Source organism: Arachis hypogaea, chromosome 9 (genome assembly GCF_003086295.3).
Source record: "Arachis hypogaea cultivar Tifrunner chromosome 9, arahy.Tifrunner.gnm2.J5K5, whole genome shotgun sequence".
Classification (NCBI taxonomy): Eukaryota; Viridiplantae; Streptophyta; class Magnoliopsida; order Fabales; family Fabaceae; genus Arachis; species Arachis hypogaea.
The window spans coordinates 22,778,634-22,802,736 of NC_092044.1; the positions used below are offsets into that span (position 1 = coordinate 22,778,634).

The following is a 24,103-nucleotide window of genomic DNA, read 5'->3' on the forward strand; positions in this document are numbered from 1 at the left end:
TGGCTGTGGCCCAAAGCACTCTGTCTTCCAGTATTACCACCGGATACATACATGCCACAGACACATAATTGGGTGAACCTTTTCAGATTGTGACTTAGCTTTGCTAAAGTCCCCAATTAGAGGTGTCCAGGGTTCTTAAGCACACTCTTATTTGCCTTGGATCACAACTCTTATTTCTCTATAATTTTTTTTTCGGTTTCTTTTCTTTCTTTTTTTTCGAAATATTTTTTTTTTTGAATAGAAATGCTTTTTTCTTGCTTCAAGAATCATTTTAATGATTTTTCAGATCCTCAGTAACATGTCTCCTTTTTCATCATTCTTTCAAGAGCCAACATTCATGAACCACAAATTCAAAAGACATATGCACTGTTTAAGCATACATTCAGAGAACAAAAATATTGCCACCACATCAAACTAATTAAACTGTTATAAAATTCAAAATTCATGCAATTCTTTCCTTTTTTCAATTAAGCACATTTTTATTTAAGAAAGGTGATGGATTCATAGGACATTCATAACTTTAAGGCATAGACACTAAGACACTAATGATCACAAGATACAAACATGGACAAACACAAGCATAAAATTCGAAAAACAGAAGAATAAAGAACAAGGAAATCAAAGAACGGGTCCACCTTAGTGATGGCGGCTCTTTCTTGTTCTTGAAGATCCTATGGAGTGCTTGAGCTCCTCAATATCTCTTCCTTGTCTTTGTTGCTCCTCCCTCATGATTCTTTGATCTTCTCTAATCTCATGAAGGATGATGGAGTGTTCTTGATGCTCCACCCTTAGTTGTCCCATGTTGGAACTCAACTCTCCTAGGGAGGTGTTTAATTGCTCCCAATAGTTTTGTGGAGGAAAGTGCATCCCTTGAGGAATCTCAGGGATCTCATGATGAGTGGGATCTCTTGTGTGCTCCATCCTCTTCTTAGTGATGGGCTTGTCCTCATCAATGGGGGTGTCTCCACCTATGTCAACTCCAACTGAATAACAGAGGTGACAAATGAGGTGAGGAAAGGCTAACCTTGCCAAGGTAGAGGACTTGTCCGCCACCTTATAGAGTTCTTGGGTTATAACCTCATGAACCTCTATTTCTTCTCCAATCATGATGCTATGGATCATGATAGCCCGGTCTATGGTAACTTCGGACCGGTTGCTAGTGGGAATGATTGAGCGTTGTATAAACTCTAACCATCCTCTAGCCACGGGCTTGAGGTCATGCCTTCTCAATTGAACCGGCTTTCCTCTTGAATCTCTCTTCCATTGGGCTCCCTCTTCACATATGACTGTGAGGACTTGGTCCAACCTTTGATCAAAGTTGACCCTTCTAGTGTAAGGATGTTCATCTCCTTGCATCATAGGCAAGTTGAACGCCACCCTCACACTCTCCGGACTAAAATCCAAGTATTTCCCCCGAACCATAGTAAGGTAATTCTTTGGATTCGGGTTCACACTTTGGTCATGGTTCTTGGTGATCCATGCATTGGCATAGAACTCTTGAACCATCAAGATTCCGACTTGTTGAATGGGGTTGGTAAGAACTTCCCAACCTCTTCTTCGGATCTCATGTCGGATCTCCGGATATTCACCCTTTTTGAGTGAAAAAGGGACCTCGGGGATCACCTTCTTCAAGGCCACAACTTCATAGAAATGGTCTTGATGCACCCTTGAGATGAATCTCTCCATCTCCCATGACTCGGAGGTGGAAGCCTTTGCCTTCCCTTTCCTCTTTCTAGAGGTTTCTCCGGCCTTGGATGCCATAAATGGTTATGGAAAAACAAAAAGTAATGATTTTACCACACCAAACTTAAAATGTTTGCTCGTCCTCGAGCAAGAGAAGAAAGAAGAGAGTAGAAGAAGAAGAAATGAGGAGAAAGGGAATGGCTATGTGTTCGGCCAAAAGGGAGAAGAAGTAGTGTTTAAGGTGTGTGAAAATGAAGGAGTGAAGGATGGTTTATATAGGAGAGGGGGAGAGAGATGTTCGGCCATTAGAGGGTGGGTTTGGGTGGGAAAGTGGTTTGAATTTGAATGGTGGGGTAGGTGGGGTTTTATGAAGGATGGATGTGAGTGGTGAAGAGAAAGATGGGATTTGATAGGTGAGGGGTTTTTGGGGAAGAGGTGTTGAGGTGATTGGTGAAGAAGAGAGAGAGTGGTAGGGTAGGTGGGGATCCTGTGGGGTCCACAGATCCTTAGGTGTCAAGGAAAAGTCATCCCTGCACCTAATGGCACTCAAAAACACGTTTTGAGCCATTTCTGGCGTTAAACGCCGGGCTGGTGCCCATTTCTGGCGTTTAACGCCAGCATCTTGCCTCTTTCTGGCGTTTAACGCCAGTCTGGTGCCCCTTTCTGGCGTTAAACGCCCAGAATGGTGCCAGACTGGGCGTTAAACGCCCACCAGCTAACCTCACTGGCGTTTAAACGCCAGTGGGTGCGTCCTCCAGGGTGTGCTGTTTTTCTTCCTATTTTTCATTCTGTTTTTGCTTTTTTTCATTGTTTTTGTGACTTCTTATGATCATCAACCTACAAAAAGGAGAAAATAACAAAAGAAAATGGTTAATTATAAAACATTGGGTTGCCTCCCAACAAGCGCTTCTTTACTGTCATTAGCTTGATAGAGGACTCTCATGGAGCCTCACAGATACTTAGAACCGTGTTGGAACTTCCCAACACCAAACTTAGAGTTTGAATGTGGGGGTTCAACACCAAACTTAGAGTTTGGCTGTGGCCTCCCAACACCAAACTTAGAGTTTGACTGTGGGGGCTCTGTTTGGCTCTGTTTTGAGAGAAGCTCTTCATGCTTCCTCTCCATGATGACAGAGGGATATCCTTAGGCTTTAAACACCAAGGATTCTTCATTCACTTGAATGATCAACTCTCCTCTATCAACATCAATCACAGCCCTTGCAGTGGCTAGGAAGGGTCTGCCAAGGATGATGGACTCATCCATGCTCTTCCCAGTCTCTAGGACTATGAAATCAGTAGGGATGTAATGGTCTTCAACTTTGACTAGAACATCCTCCACAAGTCCATAGGCTTGTTTTCTTGAGTTGTCTGCCATCTCTAGTGAGATTTTTGCAGCTTGCACCTCAAAGATCCCTAATTTCTCCATTACAGAGAGGGGCATGAGGTTTACACTTGACCCTAAGTCACACAAGGCCTTCTTGAAGGTCATGGTGCCTATGGTACAAGGTATAGAAAACTTCCCAGGATCCTGCCTCTTTTGAGGCAGTTTCTGCCTAGACAAGTCATCTAGTTCTTTGGTGAGCAAAGGGGGTTCATCCTCCCAAGTCTCATTTCCAAATAACTTGTCATTTAGCTTCATGATTGCTCCAAGGTATTTAGCAACTTGCTCTTCAGTGACATACTCATCCTCTTCAGAGGAAGAATACTCATCAGAGCTCATGAATGGCAGAAGTAAGTCCAATGGAATCTCTATGGTCTCATTTTGAGCCTCAGATTCCCATGGTTCCTCATTGGGGAACTCATTGGAGGCCAGTGGACGCCCAGTGAGGTCTTCCTCAGTGGCGTTCACTGCCTCTTCTTCCTCCCAAAATTCGGCCATGTTGATGGCCTTGCACTCTCCTTTTGGATTTTCTTCTGTATTGCTTGGAAGAGTACTAGGAGGGAGTTCAGTAATTTTCTTGCTCAGCTGACCCACTTGTCCTTCCAAATTTCTGATGGAGGACCTTGTTTCAGTCATGAAACTTTGAGTGGTTTTGATTAGATCAGAGACCATTGTTGCTAAGTCAGAGGTATTCTGCTTAGAGCTCTCTGTCTGTTGCTGAGAAGATGATGGAAAAGGCTTGCTATTGCTAAACCTGCTTCTTCTACCATTATTGTTATTGAAACCTTGTTGAGGTCTCTGTAGATCCTTCCATGAGAGATTTGGATTATTCCTCCATGAAGGATTGTAGGTGTTTCCATAGGGTTCTCCCATGTAATTCACCTCTTCCATTGAAGGATTCTCAGGATCATAAGCTTCTTCCTCAGATGAAGCTTCCTTAGTACTGCTTGGTGCATTTTGCATTTCAGACAGACTTTGAGAAATCATATTGACTTGTTGAGTCAATATTTTGTTCTGAGCCAAAATGGCATTCAGAGTGTCAATTTCAAGAACTCCTTTCTTCTGACTAGTCCCATTGTTCACAGGATTTCTTTCAGAAGTGTACATGAATTGGTTATTTGCAACCATTTCAATCAGTTCCTGAGCCTCTGCAGGCGTCTTCTTCAGATGAAGAGAGCCTCCAACAGAGCTATCCAAAGACATCTTGGACAGTTCAGAGAGACCATCATAGAAAATACCTATGATGCTCCATTCAGAAAGCATGTCAGAAGGACACTTTCTGATCAATTATTTGTATCTTTCCCAAGCTTCATAGAGGGATTCTCCTTCCTTCTGTCTGAAGGTTTGGACTTCCACTCTAAGCTTACTCAATTTTTGAGGTGGAAAGAACTTTGCCAAGAAGGCATTGACTAGCTTTTCCCAAGAGTCCAGGCTTTCTTTAGGTTGAGAATCCAACCATGTTCTAGCTCTGTCTCTTACAGCAAAAGGGAATAGCATTAGTCTATAGACCTCAGGGTCAACCCCATTAGTCTTGACAGTGTCACAGATTTGCAAGAACTCAGCCAAAAACTGATGAGGATCTTCCAATGGAAGTCCATGGAACTTGCAATTCTGTTGCATTAGAGAAACTAATTGAGGCTTAAGCTCAAAGTTGTTTGCTCCAATGGCAGGGATAGAGATGCTTCTCCCATAGAAGTCGGGAGTAGGTGCAGTAAAGTCACCCAGCACCTTCCTTGCATTGTTGGCATTGTTGTTGTTTTCGGCTGCCATGAGTTCTTCTTCTTTGAAGAATTCGTTCAGGTGCTCTAAAGAGAGTTGTGCTTTGGCTTCTCTGAGCTTTCTCTTCAAGGTCCTTTCAGGTTCAGGATCAGCCTCAACAAGAATGCCTTTGTCTTTGCTCCTGCTCATAAGAAAGAGAAGAGAACAAGAAAATGTGGAATCCTCTATGTCACAGTATAGAGATTCCTTTAGGTGTCAGAGGAAAAGAAGAGTAGAAGACAGAAGTAGAAAATTTGAACTTATCAGAGAAGATGGAGTTCGAATTTTGCATTAAGGAATAGCGTTAGTCCATAAATAGAAGGATGTGAGAAGGAGGGAAGTAATTTTTCAAAAATTAAGTGAAAAATTTTGAAAACATTTTTGAAAAACATTATTTAATTTTTGAAAATGAAAATGGAAAAGAAATCAAGTGATTTTTGAAAAAGATTTTGAAATTAGAAATCAAAAAGATTTGATTGAAACTATTTTGGAAAAGATGTGGTTAAGAAGATATGATTAGTTTTAAAAAGATGTGATTGAGAAAATATGATTTGAAAAACATTTTAAAAAGATTTGATTTGAAAATTAAAAACTTGACTAACAAGAAAAGATATGATTCAAACATTAAACCTTTCTCAACAGAAAAGGTAACATACTTGAAATGTTGAATCAAATCATTAATTGATAGTAAGTATCTTTAAAAATGGAAAGAAATTGGTTTTGAAGAAGATTTGATTGGAAAATTGATTTGAAAAATATTTGATTTTGAAAAGATTTTGAAAACTTAGAAAAAATTTGATTTGAAAACAAAATCTTCCCTTCTAGCCATCCTGGCGTTAAACGCCCAGAATGGTGCACATTCTGGCGTTTAACGCCCAAAATGCTACCCTTTTGGGCGTTAAACGCCCAACCAGGTACCCTGGCTGGCGTTTAAACGCCAGTCTGTCCTTCTTCACTGGGCGTTTTGAACGCCCAGCTTTTTCTGTGCAATTCCTTTGCTGTATGTTCTGAATCTTCAATTCTCTGTATTATTGACTTGAAAAGACACAAATTAAAAATATTTTTGGATTTTTAATAATAAGGAAAAATCAAAATGCAACAAGAATCAAATAACAATGCATGCAAGACACCAAACTTAGCAGTTTGGATACTACTGACACTAACAAAATGAAAATGCAAATGAGACACTCAAGTCAATAGAATTCAAAGATCAGAGCACGAAAATCATCAAGAATTACTTGAAGATTCTTAAGACACATGCATGAATGCAATAAGAACAGAAACATGCAATTGACACCAAACTTAACATGAGACACTAGACTCAAACAAGAATTATTTTTGGATTTTATGATTTTTTTGATTTTTTTGTGTTTTTTTCGAAAATTAAGTGGAAAAAGGTATCAAAATTCTTAATGAGAATTCCAGGAATCAGTGCAATGCTAGTCTAAGACTCCGGTCCAGGAATTAGACATGGCTTCACAGCCAGCCAAGCTTTCAAAGAAAGCTTCGGTCCAAAACACTAGACATGGCCAGAGGCCAGCCAAGCCTTAGCAGATCACTGCTCCAAAAGCAAGATTGATAAAAAATCAATAAGCTCTTGTGGTGATAAGTTGAAACCTCGGTCCAATGAGATTAGACATGGCTTCTCAGCCAGCCAGATTTCAACAAATCATCATGAAACTCTAGAATTCATCTTCAAGAATTTCGAAAAAAATAAATACCTAATCTAAGCAACAAGATGAACCGTCAGTTGTCCAAACTTGAACAATCCCTCGCAATAACGCCAAAAACTTGGTGTTGTTGCCGGATCTTGGCACTGATGTTACCAAAAGCTTGCTCAAAACTTGAACAATCCCCGGCAACGGCGCCAAAAACTTGGTGCGCGAAATTGTGAACAATACTTTTTCACAACTCTCATAATCCCCGGTCATGAACCCCAAAAACTTGGTAGTTCAGTACCATGGCATTACACAACTTCGCACAACTAACCAGCAAGTGCACTGGGTCGTCCAAGTAATAAACCTTACGCGAGTAAGGGTCGATCCCACGGAGATTGTTAGTATTGAAGCAAGCTATGGTCATCTTGTAAATCTTAGTCAGGCAAACTCAAATGGTAATGGTGATGAACGAAAATAACACAAAGGTAAAGATAGAGATACTTATGTAATTCATTGGTAGGAACTTCAGATAAGCGCATGAAGATGCCTTCCCTTCCGTCTCTCTGCTTTCCTACTGTCTTCATCCAATCCTTCTTACTCCTTTCCATGGCAAGCTTAAGCAAGGGTTTCACCGTTGTCAGTGGCTACCTCCCATCCTCTCAGTGAAAGCGATTGCATATGCTCTGTCACAGCATAGCGGAATTCATCTGTCGGTTCTCAATCAGGCCGGAATAGAATCCAGTGATTCTTTTGCGTCTGTCACTAACGCCCCGCCTTCAGGAGTTTGAAGCACGTCACAGTCATTCAGTCATTGAATCCTACTCAGAATACCACAGATAAGGTTAGACTTTCCGGATTCTCTTGAATGCTGCCATCAGTTCTCGCCTATACCACGAAGACTCTGATCTCACGGAATGGTTGGCTCGTTTGTCAGACGAGCACTCGGTTGTCAGGCGATCAACCATGCATCGTGCAATCAGGAATCCAAGAGATATTCACTAGAGCCTTGATCGCTTGTAGAACAAGAGTGGTTGTCAATCACCTTGTTCATGGGTGAGAATGATGATGAGTGTCACGGATCATCACATTCATCAAGTTGAATAACAAGTAATATCTTGGATAAAGAACAAGCGGAATTGAATGGAAGAACAATAGTAATTGCATTAATACTCGAGGTACAGCAGAGCTCCACACCTTAATCTATGGTGTGTAGAAACTCCACCGTTGAAAATACATAAGCATAAGGTCTAGGCATGGCCGAATGGCCAGCCTCCCAATAATCTAAGAACTAAATGTCCAAAGATGATCAAAGGATCTAAAACAATCCCCCGATATATAAATACAATAGTAAAAGGTCCTACTTATAGAAAACTAGTAGCCTAAGGTGTACAGAAATGAGTAAATGACATAAAAATCCACTTCCGGGCCCACTTGGTGTGTGCTTGGGCTGAGCAATGAAACATTTTTCGTGCAGAGACTTCTCTTGAAGTTAAACGCCAGCTTTTATGCCAGTTTGGGCGTTTAACTCCCATTTGGGTGCCAGTTCCGGCGTTTAACGCTGGGATTTCTGAGGGTGACTTTGAACGCCGGTTTGGGCCATCAAATCTTGGGCAAAGTATGGACTATCATATATTGCGGGAAAGCCCAGGATGTCTACTTTCCAACGCCGTTGAGAGCGCGCCAATTGGGCTTCTGTAGCTCCAGAAAATCCACTTCGAGTGCAGGGAGGTCAGAATCCAACAGCATCTGCAGTCCTTTTTAGTCTCTGAATCAGATTTTTGCTCAGGTCCCTCAATTTCAGCCAGAAAATACCTGAAATCACAGAAAAACATACAAACTCATAGTAAAGTCCAGAAAAGTGAATTTTAACTAAAGACTAATAAAAATATACTAAAAACTAACTATATCATACCAAAAACATACTAAAAACAATGCCAAAAAGCATACAAATTATCCGCTCATCAGCTTCCAAAGTAGATGGGTTGTTGTCTGTGTTCATCTTCTCGAACCAGGGCTGAGGCCATAGCACGACTTGCTAATGCTAGGTAGAGGATGAGCTCTTCTCCTAGAGCAAGTCGGGTGAGGATTGAGGGTTGGCTTAGGAACGTTTTAAAGTTTTGGAAGGCTTGTTCACATTCCTAAGTCCATTAAAATTGTTTCCTTTTTTTAAGGATTGGGAACAAGGGTAGAGATTTCAGGGCCGATCCTGCTAGAAACTTGGATAACGCAGCCAACTTCCCATTTAATTGTTGGACTTCCTTGAGATAAGTCGGGCTTTTTATCTCCAATATCGTTGTGCACTTATCTGGGTTGGCCTCAATGCCTCTTTGAGTGAGCATGAAGCCTAAGAACTTCCCAACCTCCATTGCAAAGGTGCATTTTATAGGATTTAACCTCATCCTATGCTTCCTTATTATGGAGAATACCTCAGATAGGTCGGTCAAAAGAGCGAGGTCATCTTGGATCTTGATGAGCATATTGTCCACTAGCTCCATTAGTTTTCCAAGGTAGGATGAAAACATGTTATTCATGGTATATAGCTCCAGCATTCTTTAGTTCGAAAGGCAACACTACATAACAATAGTTAGCTTTGGAGTGATGAAAGAAGTCTTTTCCTGGTCTGGCTTATACACTGAGATTTGATTATATCCCGAGTATGCGTCCATAAAGGACAAATACCTATACCCTGAAGCTGAGTCAACCAGGGCGTCAATGCTGGGGAGAGGGTATGGATCCTTGAGGCAAGCTTTGTTGAGGTCGATATAATCAACACACATTCTCCATTTTCCATTCTGTTTTTTTACAAGGACCACATTAGCCAGCCACAAAGGATACTTTACCTCTCTTATAAACCAAGATTAAGGCTTGCACCTATTCTTCCATGACCTGTGTTCTTTCAGGACCGAGTTTTCGTCGCTTTTGCTGAATAGGTTGAGAGCTTGGATAAACGGCGAGTTTGTGAGACATGAGGTCAGGATCTATACCAGGTATATCAGAGGCTTTTCACGCAAAGATGTTGGAGTTCCTTCGTAAGAGATCAACGAGTTGTGCCTTTAGACCTTTCTCGAGGTTGGCCTCTATACTTGTTGTCTTTTCAGCATGATCCCTGATTTGTACTTTTTCTATCTTTTCTTCTACAGTTGGGAACTTCATTCGTAGGTGGGGATTAGAGACAACTGCATCTAGTCGGGTTAAAGTGGTCCGACCTATTAAGGCATTGTAAGCGGATATGATGCACAATGTAGTCAAAGCTTAACGTTCTTGACATTGTGCCTTTACCAAAGGTGGTGTATATCGAGATGAATCTAAGAGGTCGGATCGGTGTGTCCCCCAACACAAAAAGGTTGTTCGGATATGCTTTTAAATCCTTTTATTCTAGTTTGAGCTTGTCAAAAGCAGGTTTAAACAGTATGTCAGCCGAACTCCCTTGGTCCACGAAAGATTTATGTAGATTGGCATTAGCGAGAATCGCTATAATTACCACAGGGTCATCGTGGCCTGATGTGACCCCTAGTGGATCTTCTTTGGTAAATGAGATTGTTGGTAAGTCAGGAGTTTTACTATCTACCCCCACTTGATATACTTCTTTGAGATGCATTTTACGCGAGTATTTGGTGATTTCCCCTCTTGCAAAAATCCTCCATTTAGCATGAGTATGTGCCTCTTAGGAGTTTGTGGGGGTCGGTCGTCCTTCGTCATTGTGATCTCTTTTACTTTTTCTTGGGTCGTCTGACCTCTCGGCCAAGTACCTTTCTAGCCAACCTTCCCTGGCCAACTTTTCTATGAAGTTCTTTAAGTCATAACAGTCATTAGTAGAATGTCCATATAGCTTGTGGTATTCGTAATATTCTAACTGACTTCCAACCTTTTTGTGCTTGATGGGGCAAGCGGGTGAAAGCTTTTTGGTGTGACAGATCTCCCTGTAAACATCAACAAGAGAAACTCAGAGCGGGGTGTAGTTGTAGTATCTTCGAGATTTTTCCAAGTTGTACTCCTTTTTCTTAGCCTCATTTTCCTTATCTCAAGCTTGGTAAGGAGGTTTAGCTCTTGTACTTCATAGAAGGAAGTCGGGTGTCGTTTAGATATTGAGCGAGAACGACCCCACCCTAAGGTCATTAACCAAACCCATTATTATTGCTTCAGGAGGTAAATTTTGTATTTCTAAGCAATCTTTGTTGAATCTCTCTATATAATCACGGAGGATTTCTCCGACTCCTTGTTTGACCCCCAGCAGGCTTAGAGCATGCTTGACTTTGTCTTTCTGTATTGAAAATCGGGTAAGAAACTTCCTTGCCAGGTCATCAAATTAGGTTACCATCCTTGGTGGTAAGTTGTCAAACCACTTCATTGTTTCTTTTGTCATTGTTGTCAGGAAAGCTTTGCAACGAGTCACATCAGACGCATAAGCTAAATACATCCGACTTTTAAAATTTCTAAGGTGATGTCTCGGGTTGGTTATTCCGTCATAGAGATCCATGTCGAGGGTTTTAAAGTTTCTGGAACCCTGGCTCGCATGATCTCTTCAATGAACGGATCCTCCCCTCCTAGAGGACTTTCTTCCCGATCCGTCCTATAGCTCCGATTTTGAAGATCGGCCTTTAACTTTGAGAGGTTTTCCTCCAGCTCTCTTCGTCGGCGTACTTACTTTTGATTCTCTTTCTGCTTCTCGGTGTCATTCAGCCTTCTGATCGACCTGTTCCAATCGACCATGATATCTATGTATTAGTCCTAATATCTCCATTGGATAAGGATGTTCCTCCACCTCAGGTGAGTGGACTTCTGAGTGAATTTATCGTGGATGGGGTTTTCTGATGTTCCTTCCCCATGGGGGGCGCTTATTCTTTCTCGTGGTAGGGTAGCGCAAGTGCTCGGTCATCGTTATGAGATTCTGGCTCGAACTCAGATGCAGTATGTCCGTCTTCAAATTGTTCATCCACCATGGTGGGGTGTAAGACTTCCAGGTCCTTGGCATTGTCTGTGCTTGCCTTATAATATAAAATTTAAATTGATCTAAACTTTTTAGTATTTTATTATTCATATGATTAATTATATTTATTTGATTATGAAAAATTAATAATTTAATGTTTTTAATTAATTTTTTATAATTTTAAATAAGTACGGTCTATGTAATTTAACTTTTGTAACACCATACCACACTAAGCTTTACGCTTAAGTCGTAAAACAGAGGTGGAGTGGTAGTACGACCTCTAAAATAATATATACATATAATAACAGAAGAATTGTAATAGACTGGGAGCCTTGAAAAATAGGGAAAATAAAAAAAATCGCAAAATAAAAGCGCAATGATCAAGGAACGAGTTAACTTGCATGCTAAGAAAACAATAACTGTTAAACATAAGATAACAGAAGTAGGAATAGAGTGCCAAGGATACAAAATAACAAGCTCCTGACTCAGCCTGCAAAGTCAAGATTGGCCGGAGAATATACACACATATATACATATATATACATATCCAAAACCCAAATGTACATAAACAAAATCCTACCTCTCCATACACCTCTAGGAGGATCAAAAAGAATAAGTTATATGGAGAGAAAGCTAAGTACATATATATATATATATATATATATATATATATATATATATATCGGTGGAACTGCCATTAAGCGACTTATTAGTAGATTAATAGATCACTTCGGAATGGCATATACATCACATATACTGGATCAAGTAAAAACTTTGGGGTTCCGGCAAGCTACTGTTACATCCATTTCCTTAGGGGTCGACGATCTTTTAACCATACCGTCTAAGGGGTGGCTTGTTCAAGATGCTGAACAACAAAGTTTTATTTTGGAAAAACACCATCATTATGGAAATGTACATGCAGTAGAAAAATTACGCCAATCCATTGAGATATGGTATGCTACAAGTGAATATTTACGACATATATATATATATATATATATATCATAGCATAACAAAATAACCCAGTAACCACTTCGCTTCAAGAGTCCAGATGCCTAACGAGATGCCTCTCGATCTGCATCTGAAAATCAACAACATAGTATGGAATGAGAACCGGAGGTTCTCAGTATGGTAAAGGTGCTACACATATAATATATAAGGTCCTGGGAATGCCAGAGGCAATCCTAGAACGCTGACACTCAGATTATAGAGCTTAAAGTATTAAACAGAAGCCATAAAAGATGGTTTTCTATGAGCATCTATACCTAACTTAACTTAATCTTAATTCTAAATCTCATACTGTCATTCCTCCATACCTCCAACTCCATCATGCATTTTCACAGACAAATAGACAGCTAAAGGCAAGCACAAGAAGGTTACAAATACTGCAGGTAACAAATATACATTTAACATGGCAAGTACATGTAGACACACCAAATTAAAGCACAAGCAAGTAATTCAAGTAATATGCACATGATGCATGTCTGTCCTATGGCTGATGAGGCTCATCTGTCGGTTATCCAGCCAACCCGACAAGTCTGAATTGCACTTAGACTGTCCCCCGATGTGCATCCTCAAGAGTCTATGCATAGCTTTATCTCAAATAATCAATATTGCTTAATGGGGGTAACATACCCGGGAATTTATATAGTGCCTGGTCACACTTACGTCGTAGGGTCAACAGAGTATCGAGTATTCAACCTGGTACACGTGGTGGCAAGCCACGACACTTGATCCAGGGAATCTCGTATCTCAGATTATTCAAATTCATAAGCCATATAAATAATTCAATTATAATTTATCAACATCCACATCATTCTCAATCGCATCTCATTCATCATTATACGTCAATTATGTTCAATCCTTATCCTTCATTGTCACACCTCCCATTCCGTCCATCAATAGTTCCTATTCAAAACATAGTTCATTCTTTTCTAAATGAATCAAACTTAAAACATGCTCATTTTCTTAGTAACTCTAAATCAAACCATATAACTTTTGAATCTAAATCTTTTTAAATAATCATATAAACAAAATCTCTAATTTTTATAAAATTTTGGCAGCATCTCCTCTAAAACTCGGACTTTGCCACCCTTTTCGGGTCCAAACCTGCTTTCTGTTCAATCCAACATACCATTCCTTATCGTCATAACAATCACCACAATAAATCTACCTCAAATCAACAATTATACTCATACAAAATTCAAATCCAACAACCAAAATTCAACTAAAAATCATAGTTCACAAATCCTAGGCTCATAACACAAAATACCTCATTATCACAACAACCTCCACAATAATTATACCTCAAAATCAATAATTCACTAAATCACCGATTAATCCTCAAGCACCAAACCAACCATATTCATCAACAAGATACTAAATATTAAATATACACATGCAATCCAACTTATCCTATGGTCATCTAGCCTAAGTTTTCACAGAACATTATGTATTAAATACAAGAAACCTAAACCATACCTTAGCCGATTTCCACGTAACGACCAAAGTAAATTATTTAAAACCAAGGCAGCCCCTTCAAAATTCAATTAATCAGCTTCCTCCAAGTTCCAATAAAGGAACCCCCGAACACGGAAACGAGGCACCAGCAGCCCTTTCATTACTTGGGCGTGTAGGTTAGCCTAAAAAAGCTCCATGCTATGCTGCCCCGAAGACCCCTATTCTTGGTACTCATTCTTCACTTCAAGCCTGCTAGAGATAATGCATCAAAAGAAGTTTCTCGGCTAATCTAATATGATTCTGAAGAAGGATGAGAAAGCGGACATGCTGGTGAAGTTTTATTAAAAAAGATTCTCTCTGTCAAAGATCATTACTTTGGCAAAGAAGGTTGATAAATCAACGTTTTCTAGTAGAGTAGAACCCCACCGGCTTTCAGAGCCTACTTACTTGCCTACCTTTTAGCAGTAAGGTCTTTCAAAGACTTCGGCCTTTAGAATTGCTTACCTGAGTTGTCTTATATGGCATTGTCTCATAATTTCAAACTCCAATTATTTATTCACAACCTAATACACATTTGTAACACATATATATCCAATTTAATACTCAAAGCTCAAATTTAATGAAATTAAAATAGAATTATCATATCCTCACCTTACCCAAGCTTCACATAAGCAAGAGTAAACGCTTTTCTCAAGCTAATTGGATCCTAAAACATCAGAAATCAAAGAAATTCAACATTCCTTTTCAAAACTCAAAGATTGGGGGAAATGAAGGCTGAGTGTAAAATAACGAGTTAACTATGAAATTGTTCTGGTAGAAATGTAGAGCTCGACGTGGTGAACGCGTGGCCACAAATGGTGCGATAATCGGAGCTCAGACGAAGGAGTTACGGCAAATTGAATTTACCATAAGGGTTGGAAACGTTCTTCGTTTCTCTCTTCCCCCAAATGTGTTTCAGCGCTGCCTCTGATGAATGGGGAAAAAGAGTGGCTTGAGTTCATTAAATGCTGGGCCGATTGAGCCCACGGGCCCGGTTCAACCGGTTCGGCCCGTTCGGCCTAATTTTGGACCGATTTCTTCGAAATTAGTGTCAAAATTCTCGTTTCGTTGAGCTCTATCCTAATTTGATATAATATTTGCATTTCTAATCTTCCTTATTAAAAACTAATTTATTGACTAATTATTTACTAATTTAACCGGAGTTTACATCCTACCCACCTAATAAAGAATTTTGCCCTCAAAATTCAAATCTAGTTACTTGAAAAGAGATGTGGATAGTCCTTTCGCATATCTGATTCGAGTTCCCAGGTATGTTCCTCAATACCAGCTCGACTCCAGGCTACTTTTACCAATGATACTTTTCTTCCTCGTAATCGCTTAACACTAGTGTCATCAATTCTTACCGGAATTACTGGAAGTGTTAGATCTTCTGTCACTTGGATTGGTTCTGGTTCTAGAACATGACTTGCATCAGGAGTATACTTTTGAAGCTGTGATACATGGTACACGTCATGCAGATTCGAAAGATACAGCAGTAAGGCAATTTTATAAGCCACTGGTCCAATTCTTTTCAGGATCTCAAACGGACTAATATAACGGGGATTCAGTTTCTTAGTCTTAATAGCTCTTCCCACTCCAGTGGTTGGTGTTACCTTCAGAAAGACATGTTCTCCTTCTTCAATCTCCAAAGGCTACCGCCTTTGATCTGCATAACTCTTCTGACGGCTTTGGGCTATAAGCATTCGATTACGAATCTTCTTTATTTGCTCAGTCGTTTCAGTTATCATCTCAGGCCTTAATAAACTCCTTTCTCCAGTTTCATACCAACATAGTGGAGATTGACATTTCCTGCCATACAGAGCTTCATATGGAGCCATTCCGATACTCGCATGATAGCTATTATTATAAGCAAATTCCACTAATGGCATATATCGATTCCAGCTCGCCGGCTGGTCCAAAACACAAGCCCTTAGCATATCCTCCAAGGTCTGAATAGTTCTCTCTGACTGACCATCTGTCTGAGGGTGATACGTAGTACTCAAGCTTAACTGAGTCCCAAATGCACGCTGAAAAGCTCCCCAGAACCTTGATGTAAAACGAGGATCCCTATCAGATATAATGGTAGAAGGCATGCCATGTAACCTAACAATCTCTTTGATATACATTCGAGCAAATTCCTCCATTGTGCAACTTATTTGGATAGGAAGAAAATGAGCTGATTTTGTTAGTCGATCCACAACCACCCAAATAGCATCACAACCAGACCGGGTTCTAGGCAAACCTATTACAAAATCCATTGCAATACTCTCCCATTTCCATTGTGGAATCTCCAAAGGCTGAAGGGTCCCCGATGGTCTCTGATGCTCAATCTTAACCTTTTGACATGTTAAACATTTAGATACGTGCAATGCCACATCATTCTTCATCCCTGGCCACCAGAACATCACTTTCAGATCCTGATACATTTTGGTACTCCCTGGATGAATTGAGAACCCACTCTTATGGCTTCCTTCAAGATACTTTGTCGTAGGTCTCCAACATCAGGCACAACAATCCGGTTCTTAAACCTCCATAAACCATCCTGACCTTCTGACATTCTCCATTGTTTTCCCTGTTCAACTGCTGGTAATACCTTATGTAACGCTTCACTGTCTTGATGAGCCTTCAAAAGTTCTGATTTAAAATCACTTGAAATCTGCAACTAACTCAAACATAGAGTTCCAAATTCTTTTCTAACTCCCAAATTTAAACCGTGAAATGCTTTCAGTAACTCTTCCTCCCGTAGCATCATCCAAGCTGCATATAAAGACTTCCGACTCAAGGCGTCCGCCACAACGTTCGCTTTTCCTGGATGATAATTCAATTCAAAATCATAATCTTTCAAAAGCTCCATCCACCTCCTTTGACGCATATTCAACTCTTTCTGCTAAAAAAAAATACTTCAAACTCTTATGGTCTGAGAAAACATAAAACTTAACGCCATAGAGATAGTGCCTCTAGATCTTTAAAGCAAACACAACAGCAGCAAGTTCCAAATCATGTGTCGGATAATTCATCTCATGCGGCCTTAATTGCCGTGAGGCGTATGCTACAACATTCTGGTGCTGTATTAGAACACACCCCAAACCTTTCAGAGATGCATCATAGTACACTTCAAATGGTTCACTTAGTTCAGGTAATACCAATACGGGTGCAGTAGTCAACCTGTGCTTCAATGCTTGGAAACTCTCTTCACACTTTGGAGTCCAGATAAAAGGCGTATCCTTCCTAGTCAACTTAGTTAAAGGTAAGGCGAGCTGTGAAAATCCCTTAATGAATCTCCGATAATACCCCGCCAAACCTAGGAAACTCCTGATCTCTGTCACTGAAGTTGGTCGCTCCCAATTCATCACTGCTTCCACCTTAGCAAGATCCACAGCTATTCCCTGCTTACTTACCACGTGACCAAGAAACTTCACTTCACTCTTCCAGAACTCGCATTTAGATAACTTAGCATATAGCTTCCTGTCTCTCAGAATTTGCAGCACAGTTCGCAAGTGGTCAGCATGCTCCTTTTCAGTCTTAGAATAAACAAGAATGTCATCAATGAAGACAATAACAAACTTGTCTAGATACGGTCGGAAAATCCTGTTCATATAATCCAGATATACTACCGGGGCATTTGTTAACCCGAAAGACATCACTGTATACTCATAATGACCATAACGGGTCCTGAAAGCAGTTTTCGAAATATCCTCGTCTCTAACCCTTATCTGATGATAACCGGATCGCAGATCAATCTTAGAAAACACACCGGCACCTTGTAACTGATCCATTAGGTCGTCAATTCTAGGCAACGAATATTTTTTCTTCACAGTGATCTTATTTAATTACCGATAATCGATACACAATCGCATACTCCCATTCTTCTTCTTTACCAGTAACACTGGCGCTCCCCACGGAGAAACACTTGGTCGAATAAAATGCTTACCCAATAGATCTTCCAGCTGAGCTTTCAATTCAACCATTTCTAAAGGTGACATCCTGTAAGGAGTAATCGAAATCGGACCGGTTCCAGGTACCAACTCAATTGCGAATTTAACTTCCCGGTTGGATGGAAATTCATTAATATCATCCGAAAACACATCTGGAAATTCACATACAACCGGAATCTGCTCTAAAATCTGATCATCACCTGATACTCCCGTAGTTAATAACATAATACCCTGACACTCAGTTCCAGAACAGTTTACTATCATAGAATTCAAATAGTAACTATTCACCACAATCGGTGCTTCTGACCCTTCCGGCATAAACTGTACTAATTTCTCAGAACAATCAAGCAAAACATGATTCTTGGATAACCAATCCAATCCCAAAATGAGATCAAGATCAGTCATAGGCAAATAAATTAAATCATGCACAAACTCACGCTATTGCACTCGAAAGGGAACTTGTGGACATCCTATCCTAGTCACTATAGCTTCATGAGTAGCATTATATACTTTCAAATCATAACCTAAAACCACCATTCTCAATCCTAACTCATGGGCCTTTTCAAATGCAATAAATGAATGACTTGCTCCTGAATCAAATAAAGTATTTAAGATTTTACCAGCTATTTCACAATTACCTCTAATCAGTGTCTCAGATCCCTCAGCACCTATGGTAGAAGTGGTGTATACTCTCCCCGGCTGCTGCACCCTACCAATCTCATACTTCTTCTTCTCTAGGCAATTAGTGGCCATGTGTCCGGGCTGTCCACAGGAATAGCATACTCTAATTCCTAATCTGCATGGAACTCCAGGATGATACCTTCCACACTTCTGACAATTCAGATCCTGCTGTGGCTGCTTCACAAACCTTCTTCCCTGATTGACATTAGTATTCGGCCTTCTGTAATTATCTTGACCCTGAGTTTGCTGCAGAACAAAGCCTCGACGCTTGAAATTCCTACCTCTTAGAGCAAAGCTCCTCCCTGAAGGCCTCTGAAAAGGTACCCTCAAACTCTCTTTCTCTGTTGCCGCCTTCCTCACACAATCCTCAGCCACCCTACTCTTATTCACCAATTCAGAAAATATCCTGATCTCCATTGGAGCAACGAAGCTCAGAATATCACTCCAAAGACCTCCTTTATATTTAATACATTTCCATTCAGCAAAATCTTCAGGCGCACCTTGACAGATACGAGAAAAGCGACACAACTCCTCAAACTTACTAGTATACTCAGCAATAGTCATCTGTCCTTGTTTTAACTACATTAATTCAAGTTCCTTGGCATTTCTGACTGAATTAGGAAAGTATTTCTTATAGAATTCTGTCCAAAAAACTTCTCAAGGAATTACAATACCATCAGGCTGCAGGATACGTCGGGTTCCCTGCCACCAATACTGAGCTTCACCTTGCAATTGATAAGTTCCAAATTCAACCCATTGCTCCTCAGGAACCTGTTGGGTCTGCAACGCCCTTTCCATAGCCTGAATCCAATTATCTGCATCAGTGGGATTTGAGGTTCCCCTAAAAGTCGGAGGGTGAACTTTCAAAAATGTAGCAAGTGTCATAGGACCGTCCTCATCATTATTGTTCCCATGATTACCCTGATTTATCTGATTACCCAATGCCTCGGCTGTCACCTGCATAGCTGTAGCCATATTTCCCAGGGCAGCCATAAAATCTACTGGATCAGTCCCTATGGGGGCAGGAGTAACGGTGCCGGTTCTACCTCTACCTTGCCCGTGACCGCGTCCGCGAGTCGACATCTGGTCCCTATACACACCAAACAAGTGATATTAAGTTGATCAGTCTCAATATCGCAGGTCTAATGCTTTAAGTTCCAAATGCATGGTCACAAACGCTTATGCCATATATATCAATCAGATATCCTAATAGCACATACACACCTATACAGAGAATGCACAGAAGTACAATCAGTCCGTCTTTCAGGCTCTATCACCCCGTTTGTTTGATGTCCATGTCTTGCCAAGACATAGACACGGTGGGACGTGTCTATTGTTTGGTTTGTGAGACACAAAAATAAGAAGGACACGCTTACACACAAACATACACAACATACATGTATTTCATGTCTCAAGAAAATGGCGAGACACGGATTTTGGGTGAAGGACACGGATCTGCATTCTTTTTTTTAGACTATTTTATCCTTATTCATTTTCTAAAATTCCAAGTATCTCCCTTTTTAATTACAAACCCTAACAAGTGTTTCTTCTTCTGCAATTGCTCAATCCACCATCGAAGCTGTACCACCGTCGCACATCATCTCCGTTTCCCACCGACTCTCCTCTCTGCTTATTGCGGGCTGTGCTCCGGTAGTGGTGAGCTTGTTTTGCTGCTCTACCCCCTTTGCCTCTTCATCCCGCAGCCGTATTAGCCTCCTCCTAGCTGTCCTTTGCATTGTTGCCTCTGGTATTTTTCTCTATTATTATTGTTTGGATGGAAAAAATTATATAGTAGGATAATGCACGAGATTTATAGTCTTGATGACTCATATGTATTACCTACCTTGTCTTTTACTAAAGAAATCATTATCATCATTAGGTGGAGGGAGCCACACCTACCGTTTGTTGTGCTGCTGTTGGTGCTAATTGAATAATAGTAAATAATGGAATCTTAAGGGAATTTTTTGTTTGCCAAGTTAATATTAGTTATAATTATTATATATAATAGAAACGGGCCAGATAAAATGACAGAGATGGTTGATTATTGATAATATGTGTTATTGTTGATTGAGTGCTATTCTAGTGTATGGGTATGTGAACTATCGAATTGTAAGGCAATGGAATTCCTGGGTGTACCCTGGCCACGGCCTGAACAAAGAAAAGAGTGGACCCAATTGTTTAAGAAAATTGCTTAGGTCATAAAAAAAAGAGTTGTAGAAGGAGATTTTGCTGTTGTGATAAATGAAATTCTGCTATCAATTTGCTCTTGTTATTGTACCTGATTGTTGATAAAACTAGTGATAAAAATATTGTTGAAATTGCTGATTAATATGTTAATGAAATTGCTTATCAAATTATTAAAAGGTCAGCTTTTTAATTATTGTCTTTGAGGAATGCTAGAGGGCAATTTATTTGTATTGTGTTTATAAAATTGCTTATTAAACTGCTTACTAAATTGTTGATCAAATTGTTTGTATTATGTGTTTGTAGAAATTAAATAAGTTGGATGATAATTGTTTGTAGAAATTGATATGTTAATTTACAAATTTGGATCTTGTTTCATTGTGATAGTAGTCAGAATCAATTTTGTTTTAGAAAGTTATCAATCACCTATCTTAAAGTATTATTTTTTAGAAATTTCATATTAAAACCCTTAATTATTTTTCAGCTGATAATTTTATTGATATGTATTTAATTAGATTTCAATCATGCCTTTTCTATTTAATTAGTTTTGAACTCTATTAGTATGCTTTGACTTTGATTATGTGAGTATATGCTTATGTAATGTGAATTTTTTCTATTTTTAGTTTAATTGAGTATTTTTCCTATTCTCTCAAGTTATTAGAGTTCTTCATTTATGTATTTACTTGTTATTGTTTCTTAGGAAGTGATGATGGATCGTTCTGAACAAATTAAGCTATGTGTTGGATATTACTGGATTATGAGAATGCAATTTGACACGTTAATGCTGCTTTTTTTAGTTACTTTATATATGTATATTAGGAATAGAAGGCGGGGTCATACTTCGATTGGTCGAAGAGTGAACACATTGCCATTAAGGCGAGATGCATTAGATAATATCATTGGGGAGGGTGGAGATAGAAATTGCATATGGGAGTTAAGAATGAGTTTAAATGCATTTGCAACTTTATGTGAATTGCTACAAGTTCAAGGTGGATTAGACGAAGACGGTCATGTTGGCATAGGCGAGCAAGTAGCTACTTTCTTAATCATATTAGCTCACCATACCAAAAATCGGAGCGTACAAGTTAGGTTCTATAGGTCTGGTGAAACTATTAGTAGGTATTTTCACAAGGTATTGTGTTCGGTTTTGCGTGTCCAAAGTATCTTATTTGCAAAGGCAGACCCTGTACCGGAAGATTGTGTAGATCCCAGATGGAAATGGTTCAAGGTAGGTCGTGTATGTAGCTCCAATGTTTATTGGTCAAGTTTACTCTGCGTGTAATAACTGTTTTTTTTTATATATTTGATAGGGTTGTCTAGGAGCATTAGATGGAACTTACATAGATGTCACAGTCCCGAAGAGTGATAAATCCAGATATCGGACGAGGAAATCTAGAATATCCACCAATGTCTTAGGAGTCTGCAATCGGAACATGAATTTTGTCTATGTTCTTAGCGGTTGGGAAGGATCGGCATCTGATTCAAGGGTACTTAGGGATGCTATTACTCGACGTAATGGCTTGAAAATACCTATTGGTATGTCTAGAGTAATCTTTTGAAAAGAATAATAACTATTGTTTATGAGAATTACAATGTATTTCTTATATTTTTCCATCCTTTCGTTTTAGGGTGTTATTACTTAGTGGATGCTGGCTATACCAATGGGAGAGGATTTTTATCTCCTTATAGAAATGTTCGCTATCATGTGAATGAGTGGGTTCAAGGTCATCGGGCACCACAAAATCGTCTAGAGTTATTTAATAAGAAGCATTCTTCGGCTAGAAATGTGATTGAGCGGTGCTTTGGGTTGCTTAAGAAAAGATGGGCAATTCTACGAAGTCCCTCGTTCTATCCTATTAGGGTTCAAAGCCACATTATTATTGCTTGTTGTTTTTTACAAAATTTTATTCGTATGAACATGGATGTTGATCCCGAAGAAGATGCAACTCTTTTGCCAGAACACATACCGGTAGGAGATGATACTATTGTTGATGAAGCTGACACTATTGATGTTGTGGAAAGTAGCCATGAGTGGACTCAATGGCGTGAGGACCTAGCAACCGAGATGTGGGAAATATGGAGAGGAGAACGTGGCGCGTAAAGTTTTTATGCTTTGCTAGTTTTGTTATGTTTGCAATTGTCCTAGACTATAGATTATTGTATTTGAATTCATTTAAGCTTTTTTCTTTATGCAATATGTATTTGCCAACTCGGATTCATAATTTGTATTCTAATTAAACATATAATTAGACAAGGGTTTGTTTTAATTGTTTCAAAAAGATGTCAAAATTCTAGAAAAGTATTGAAATCTTTGAAGATGTTAATATTGTGCTACTGATTATTTTAATTGTACTGCACTTATAATTTCGAGGTAGTACTTTTCTGCACTACATTTGCTAGTAGGTTTTACTTTGCTGTAAGTAATTCTAAAGCTAATTCTAATACCATTGAACTCTAATTTTGATAGTAATTATGCTGCCATGGTTTACTTTATTTGTTATTGTGCATAAAGATTAGCTAGCAGCAAATGGCCTCCACACCCCGCCAATGGACTGAACAAGAAACTGAACAATTTGTGGCGTTCATGGAGGAATTGGTTGTTGAAGGCAAGAGGGCAGATGCCGGTCAATTTAAGCCAGGGGCATTTCAAAAGCTGGCGGATAAGATGAATGAGAAGTTCCCTGGATGTGGTCTCACTGTGAAGCACATCAGAAACAAACACAAGCGCCTGAAAGAAAAATATATGTTTGTGGCTGAGATGTTGGGTTGTAGTGGTTTTGGGTGGAATTCTGAAAAGATGTGTGTTGAAGTGGATAGTAAACAAGTATTGGAAGCTTGGGGAAAGGTGAGATAGTAATTTTTACGCATTTAATCATTCTTCTTAGCAAGAACTTTTTAATTTTCATGTAATTGGATGCTTTGTTTTATGTTGTACAGGGCCGCAATGTTACACTCTACACTCCAGGCAAGCCATTTCCGTTGTTTGAACGTCTTGGGGGTATTTTTGGCAAGGATAGAGCTACTGGTCTTGATGCATGCAGTGGAAAAGATGCTGAAGAAGATGTCACACCGGGTTCTACATTTGCTGCGGCCACAGCTGGTGGCTTGGGTTTAGCTGGAGATGATGTTGACATGGAGGACTTAGCAGCTGCCGAGAGCGAACTACCCAATACCTTTTCAACCTCGTTTGCCTCTTCAAGTGAGAAAAACCAAGGACGTCACACTGCAACTAAGAAAAACAATGATGCTGCAGTCCTATCAAACTTAGCTGAAACTTTTAAAGCTGCGGTTGAGGATCAAGGAAAGCATGTGCAGGTTCTAGCCAATGCAATGTCTGGTGTTAATGAGCAAGTGAATCTTGGCCGAACGCTAAAGAGTCTTGGTTTTAACACAATGG

The 24,103-nt window shown here is 39.7% G+C and overlaps 1 protein-coding gene and 1 non-coding gene across 2 annotated transcripts; both read left to right on the forward strand.

The window, feature by feature from the left end:
• The first annotated feature begins 4,321 nt into the window (after positions 1-4,321).
• Positions 4,322-4,429, forward strand: LOC112713452 (small nucleolar RNA R71). The gene has a single exon (XR_003158425.1). It is a non-coding gene; the product is annotated as a small nucleolar RNA R71 (small nucleolar RNA).
• A 17,085-nt stretch (positions 4,430-21,514) lies between these two features.
• Positions 21,515-22,807, forward strand: LOC112709008 (protein ANTAGONIST OF LIKE HETEROCHROMATIN PROTEIN 1). The gene is made up of 3 exons (XM_025760919.2): positions 21,515-21,934; positions 22,017-22,242; positions 22,335-22,807. The coding sequence occupies exons 1-3, from the start codon at positions 21,515-21,517 to the stop codon at positions 22,805-22,807; spliced, it is 1,119 nt and encodes a 372-aa protein (XP_025616704.2).
• The last annotated feature ends 1,296 nt before the right edge of the window (positions 22,808-24,103 follow it).

Coding starts and splice junctions, on each gene's coding strand:
- LOC112709008 (XM_025760919.2), top strand. CDS start 21,515: ATGTATATTAGGAATAGAAGGCGGGGTCATACTTCGATTGGTCGAAGA. Junction 21,935..22,016: donor CCAGATGGAAATGGTTCAAG/GTAGGTCGTGTA, acceptor TATATTTGATAG/GGTTGTCTAGGAGCATTAGA. Junction 22,243..22,334: donor TGGCTTGAAAATACCTATTG/GTATGTCTAGAG, acceptor CTTTCGTTTTAG/GGTGTTATTACTTAGTGGAT.